This window comes from Cariama cristata, unplaced genomic scaffold (genome assembly GCF_000690535.1).
Source record: "Cariama cristata isolate BGI_N322 unplaced genomic scaffold, ASM69053v1 scaffold10071, whole genome shotgun sequence".
Lineage (NCBI taxonomy): Eukaryota > Metazoa > Chordata > Aves > Cariamiformes > Cariamidae > Cariama > Cariama cristata.
In genome coordinates, this window is record NW_009598678.1 from 6166 (window position 1) to 13527 (window position 7362).

Here is a 7362-nt window from a genome sequence, read left to right on the forward strand (position 1 = left end):
GAAAAACAGCTGGCTTAATTTCTGCCTAGCCAGGGCTGCAAAATTACTTGAATGACAATCTCAGTCTTCCTGCTCATTTGTGAAACAGATCTTGTGGTTTTGCTAGACTGATTAATAATCAATTTAATTAGTAACTAATAATCAATGGCATTGATGACAAATTCTTACTTTCCATTTCCAACTGTTGGACCTACTCTTCCTTCTTTTTTGTAAAGGATCTAATAATATTAATTAGGTAATTCAAGTTTTCCAAGTTAGCTTAAGTTCAGATACCTAAAAAGTAACAAACCATCTGAAGTGCTTGGTTCACAAGGGACAGAATCCTGTGCTTCTGTGCTGAGTTTAGGAGCCGAATTTAAGTTTTGCTAACGTAAAACTCTTGGCCAACATATTTGTCATTTCTTAATTCTAGAACACTCCTGGAAGTGCTGCTAGGAAAAAAAAGAGAGGCTTCACATTAAGCAGAATGCAACATTTCAGAAGGTCTTAGGACCCACACTCTAACCTAAAGGAAAATCAGATTTTAATCAGAATTTTTTTTTCTCTCCATCCTACTCCAGTTCCATAATATATGCAAAGCTGTGCTTACAGTGTTTTTCTGAGATCGTGGGATCAACAGCATGTGCTGCTCAAGTTCTGCAACTTGTATTCTTTAAGTCCTTTTTTTTTTTTCTTTAAATGAGAATACCATTTTTGAAGGAGCAGAGACCAGAATGTAACTAAAACAGTTAACATGAAAAGCTGTACTTACCGCGTGGTAATATAAAAGTAGGAAGACTAATGGCAATACCAAAGATGGCCTTCTAAGGGAACTCACGAATGAATAAAAACACATCTGCTTCAGAAAATTTATGAAGCCATGAAGAAGTGCAACAATCCCTTTTTCAGAAAAATGTTTACTACATTTTATGAATAAAAAAAATTCCAATCAGCCCAATGCTTAAACTAGCTAACAAACCTATTCAGTTTGCATGAAAACGTTAATAAACAGCTATGTACAAAACGTAACTCTACTTCCAGCAGCTTTGCCACTAAAGAGGTTGCATCACTTCCCTACTGCACACGTCTCCTTGTCAGCCTTTGTGACCTAAGGATTTATACCTTCAAAGTGAGATTAGCAAACACGCACACAAGCCTGGTTGCTTTTTATTGTAGTAAGATTATTCTAGCTACAATAAACGCATTGAAAGATATAGTGTAATTCATTGGTATAAAATTAAGTGTACAATCTAATTTCTCCATAAGGCTTACAAATTGCCTACCAGGCCTTTTAAGTGTAGCTGCTTACAGCAGTGGACTCCTGAGAAATCTGTAATAGCACTTGCCTCACTGTGGTAAAGACAGTGATTTAAACATGCTTTGCACCTCCTAAACATTTGTTTGGTTTTAGTGGGGTTTTATTATGTTTGAAAAAAACATAAAAAAACCCCAACCACTTTTTAGAGATCTTGGATTTCGTGGGTTTCTGTGTTACTTTAACTACATTCAAAATACAGAGTATACTTTTTCAACCATATCAGAATAGCAAAGCTTTGGCTGGGTATCTCATACAATATGCAAAAATTCAGTTTGATGCAAGAGCTCTACTGGCAAGGGATGGCAGTATTACCTAAAAGTAGTAAAATGCTCATGAGAAATGTCAAATGCCTTCATCCCCCCGCATTTTCTGTGTAGGGATCATTTATTAAGTTAAAATGTTGCAAAGAACTAAAGTAATTTCTTCATATGTCTCCCTGTAAATTTAGGCGCTGTTGATATCACTAGTTAAAATAAAAAAACGTATTTGTAAAATCTGTAATATTTTAATTGAAAGCATTGACATGTCAATGTTTGGTGAAGGGGAAAGGAAGTTTTCACTTCTACCCTGACACTGCAGCAAGCCACTGAAATTTGACTGTCACAACCCAGCTGTTCCACAGTCAGGTGCCTTTTAAAAAGGCAACTTATGTGGAACTACTAAAACATTTCAGCAGTCGGAGTTTGACAGATGAGTTATAATGAACATTACTGCAGTAATGCAATGTGTTACAGGTCTCAGCCTTCAATAAAGTCCGAGTTTACCACCCTTTGTGGCTTTTCTGTCACGAGAAAGCAGTCTAATATTATAGCCTTTTACAATCTACAGATGCTAAAATCACCTGAATTACATTAATTAATCTCAGTTTTCATGACATTATGTGTGATCTAACAGTGTTTCCATGCAGGCTAATCAGGACTTCACCCTATCATTCATCCTATTATGCCTCTACCTCATTCAACAATCTCACAAAAGAGGGAGCATTGTAATTCATTCCAGAGTCTAAGTGTTGTTTTATGTTGTTTTTTGGTGTTTTTTTTTTGTTTGTTTAGTTGTTTTTTAAATGGTTGTTTCCACCAAAGGTACTTGCTCACCAAGCAAATGACACGCTGGTCACTGGCCTTCTTCAGCAGCAGCTCTGGACCAAACTCACTGACGCACATGCCTTTCAGTGCCTCTTCACCACACAGTGTGGCGTTCGTTTAAGGACCCGTCTATTACAGGCTGCAGTGCCCTTCAACCCAAACACTCTGCACAGCTTAGCTGCACACAAGTGCAGCTATTACATTCACCACAATTAGAAAACATTTCCCTCACCAACACAAATATGAAACCAAATAAACCCTTGGGTTTTCAGAAGACAGAACCCCAGGTCACACACACCATACATACGAATTAGGCACTCATACTTAGCCAACTTCAGTCAGCTTGCTTTGCCCTTTCACAGATGTGGACAGAGTCTCTCTTCCTCTGGAGCTTCCCTCACCTCAAAGTTCTCCATGGGATACTAAGCTTACCTTTTTTCTTCTTTTCAGACATGTATCTCAGGGAACTCTATCTCATCCCCTGCACTCTGAAATTCTCAAACTCCCAAGCTCACATACAAAGCAAGATATAACTATCTTAGCCAGCCAGCTTGAGCCACGTGCCATGTGAAGTCTTGTAGAGGAGATGTGATACACCCAGACTACAGTTCATGCACCTTTCCTTACATACTAAAATACATACTGTATAATCACAGAAAGCAGACATCAGGATGTATCCCTATGACCCTGGGATGTGATCAACAAAACCAAGTGTCTCCATCTTAGCTGTCTGCCTGTTCTGTTTTCAAAACCTCCAGTGAAGGAAGGCTCCTCACCCACCTGAAATAACCCATTCTCCTTAGCTTAACTAGGTGTATTGTAAGGCAATTTTCCTAATGCTTAACTTGCCTTTTAAATGAATAGTCTGTATCTACCATCAACATGGAGAAAACACTGTTCCTGTCTTCTCTATAGCAACTTTTTCCATATTTGAAGACTGTTTTCACATCTTCCTTCAGTCTCCTCTTTTTTGGATTAAAGAATACTTTTGATCTCTTTTCGAGCACTTTCTGTCCTCCAGACTCTATCCAGCTACTCTCCATCTCTCTCAGGTGCCCCAACATGGACAGGTACGTCAGATAAAGCCTTATCACACCTTGGTAACATAGAAATACCACCATGCTTCTCACAGGCTACACTGCTGATGCATCCCGCTATAATGAATATCTTCTCTGCAGCCACGCATTAACAGTGCTCAGTTTGCCATACTCTATACCATCCCTGCCCCAAGATGTTTTATGCAGTAATACCCACTCCGTCCTCACTTTGTGCAGCTGACCATTCCTACCTAAGTGTAGTTCCTCACACGCCTTATTTTTCCAAGCCATTTCTCCTATTTTTCATGATCACTTTTAATTCAAATCTTGTCTGCCAGTCTGCTGCAGCCCTGTCAGCTTGGCATGTGTTACCTGGATAAGTAAAAAAAATTAATTATTACCTCCAAATGAGGACCTACCTCCACATACCTCACAGAAAGCATAATTTCTTTCATTTCCCCACCCCCCCTACTCTTTTCTATTAAAGCCAGTTTCAGTTCAGAGACTTGCCACATACAGTTAGGGATTTCTAAGGACACATTCCAATACCCTCAGGAGCTTTAAAACACCTCCTGCTATTTAAAAAATAGTAATAAAAGCATTTGCTACAAACAGATTTCCTTCTGCTAAAACTCCTCCCTTTCAAATCTAGTTTTAAATTACTCTGACCTGTGAAAATTCAAATCTCAAGTTTTCCAATCACAAAACCATCATATTTTAGCACAGCCCTACAACATTAGTCATAGAAATGATCTGAAAGTAATTTTTGTTTGTTTGGAAGTAGAGTTGCCATCAGAGTTATTTTGTGACAGAGTCCTCCCTCCTACTGCTTGAGGCTTTTGTCACATCTTCTAATCAGTGAAGCTCTCTGGTTTTATAAAAATGTAAATTTTTCTCTGAGACCTCCATTGGTAATTAAGGCATCTGGCTTTACAAAAGGAAAGATAAGAAATGTTACTAATACAAGTGGTTTAGGTTGGTGGTGTTTTTTTTTTATTTTTAAACAGTTCTAAACTATTTTAAGCTCCATATATGTTATCTGCAGTATATGTACTGTTGCTATAGAGATTTAACTAGCATCTCTTCAGGATGTTCTGCAACTTGTTGCTGGCTTGGCCTCTGAAGTAACTGCAACCTTTTAAAACTTGTGCTGATACAACAAAGTTTTTATAATGTGTTCCATGCTAAGTTATCTGTATATATAGGCTTGCTACAAAAGAAACCTGTGATTTCTGATAAATCTAGATTAAATACAATTGTGTAAACGTCTCCCATTTAAATGTTGGGTGGAAATGATTTGAATTGATTATAAGAGAAAAGCACAAACAGTTTTGTCATGTATTTGCAAACAGGTTGTGGCATGTCAGTTTGGAAAAAAAAGTCACGTTTAATTGCATCCGGAAGATTACAGTAGAAAAGTGCTGGGGTGAGGGATAAGGAGCATTTCCTTTTCATTCTACCATGGAATAGACTGAAACAATTTTATCATTCAACAATAAAAATAAAAAGTAATCCTTAGCAAGTTTTTGCATTATTGTTTCCAAACTGTTCACTGAAACCAAAACAAAGGGCCAAAATATGCTTGCCTTGCTCCAGAGAATAACCCCACTGAAATCAACAAGACCGACTATGCAAATATGGACAGCAAAGTTTGGCCCCGAATAAACATCCCCATAACTAGGGAGAACACACTAATCACCAAAGTGCACTTAACACCATAGTAACTACAGTTTCTTTATACATGCACAGTTTGTGCGACACTTTGTACATGAAACTAGCCAATGGAATATAAATAAGTGTGCCGCTTCCTTTTAAATATGAACATTAATAATGAAGCACATTCACATTTTTGCCTTTCAAAGACCTTTTTGAAAAAAATAAAAACACCTTCTCCAAAGTAAGCTGAAACATGTTGTTAAATATAGCACATATGATTCAAAGTACAGTATTAAGGTAGAAGAACTTTCACACACAAAACCGGTATTTGCTGTATAGCTGGAGTGACTTATGAAAAATCCCAAGAAAAGACAATCCTCTCACCAGGAGAGGAAGGTAACAGTTGTAGTGTTAATTCAGTTTCTTCTGCAGGGGCTTGATTTTATCTTCAGCGTTTTCAGGGCTGAAGTCAGTACAGATACCATTAGGAGCAGAAAGAGATGAAGTCTCCAAGCCACTCTCAGCTCCCATCTGATCAGCATAGAGATAGTCTTCTGCAAAGTGTGGGTGCAATTCAGCAAATCTGTAGAAGTCATCTAAAAAAAATAAAAGTGTTGTTACACAGAATCAGCTCTTTGAAACAGGACGCTAAATTTGAATACTTACACATATATAATCACGTGATCACTTTGGAGAAAAATAGCAGCAGTTAGCATAACGCTATCCCCATAGCTTGTTTTAGCTTCTCAGCAGAAGTTTACCACATCCCCAGAGCTGAGATGCCACAAAGAGTTATCTAAGCCTTCTTAAAAGACACTTTAGACTAGAGCTTAGCTTGTATGGTGAAGGGGTAAACAGGCTCAGATTTGCATTAAAATGAAGAAGGAGCACCACATGTCCTGACATAGCATCTCACTGTTCACTGGGTGAAGGGCAGAAGCCTTCCAGCTGAGGAACAATGAACAGCAAGAGTAGTAATTTCCGGGACATCTTTTGCAAACATGCCCTTTAATGCTTTGCACTCATAATTCTCTTCAGCCTAAGAGCAGCTGTCATTGCTGCCTTCCGATTTCAAGATTTCAGCATTTCAAAAGTCCTAATATTTGAGAAAATAGTATTGTAAGAAGATAATTAATTTGTAACACATTATGAAAAAAAACTGATTTTAATGTTGGATACTAATAACACAGTAAGAGCAGCAAGATTAGTTCTTGGGGAAGTGGGGAATCCTGAATCGACAAATAACATTTTGTGTTAAAAATCAGACGTTGAAGCCTTGACACAATTTGCCCATATGACTGTTTATTCAGATATGATTTGAACAGAAGATACTGTACAGGATCCAAGTCATAAGAAGCTATTCTTATAATGTAAACTGACGCTGGAAAAAGCTGGATGTGAACACTATCACTAACTCAGTCACCTACAGTGTATCCCACACAGCCCACTCAAATTCGCTGTGTTATCCCAGAATGGCTCCTGATCAGACAATGCTGTGAGTTCCCTGGAGTGAAGCGCAGATGGCAGCTGAAGTAGCCTTTCTGAAGAGTGAGGCCCAGTTTCAACTGGTACAACTAGGCTGGTGTGGAAGCAGGGAACTAGTGCAGCTTTCCCTCTCTGCCTCCCTTCTCTGAGATGACATGGTTTTCTCCAGATTGCAAAGGGCAAGGAAATGTCATTTGGCTCACAAGGGCACTGAAGTTGCAGGTCAATGCTGCCTCTGAACTGTTGCAAAGGCATAGGTGGGGAGAATGCAATAAACGTAACTTCATCCTTCCACAAACAAAAAAAGTGGGTATCCTTTTATATGGATCTAAAGTATTTTGGACCCTGTAACTTCAGCAAAAGCTGATGATATTCGGGCCATGAAAACCAACACTACCATCTTATGTTGAAAAACTTGTATGTACAACAGGCTGATCGATCATGTAAATGATAAAGTGTTCAGGGCGGGGAATCTTAAATGTTTGAAAATGCATACAGCAAAATTTTTTCTTTTGATAATATTTAATGCAAGTTCAACTTTTTTTAAAATAATCTCATAGCAAAGAATGTGATGCATCTGACCTTTTTCAAGAAGGAAACACAGAACTTTTCAATATTTAAAATATTTAACAGTATAGTAGTAGTTGCAGTAATATATTAGAAACACTTGAGTGCAAACTGATTCATCAGAATCAAAACAGTTAAGCACATTCAGTGAACCCAACTGAGCATATTATTTTTCTGCAGCTAACAAGGAGAGCGCAATCAGCTATCAGCCTTAACTGGGTCTGTCCTGCAGCAG

At 38.1% G+C, this 7362-nt stretch overlaps 1 protein-coding gene across 1 annotated transcript in view; it reads right to left on the reverse strand.

Annotated features, from left to right (window-relative positions):
- Positions 1–5459: 5459 nt before the first annotated feature.
- Positions 5460–7362, reverse strand: part of LOC104168710 (lysophosphatidylcholine acyltransferase 1-like) — a gene marked incomplete at its 5' end in the record, with an annotated part of 35430 nt that continues 33527 nt past the window's right edge. Inside the window, one exon of the mRNA XM_009709388.1 lies at positions 5460–5671. Within this exon, the coding sequence (XP_009707690.1) occupies positions 5487–5671 (185 nt within the window). The remainder of the gene's footprint in view (positions 5672–7362) is intronic.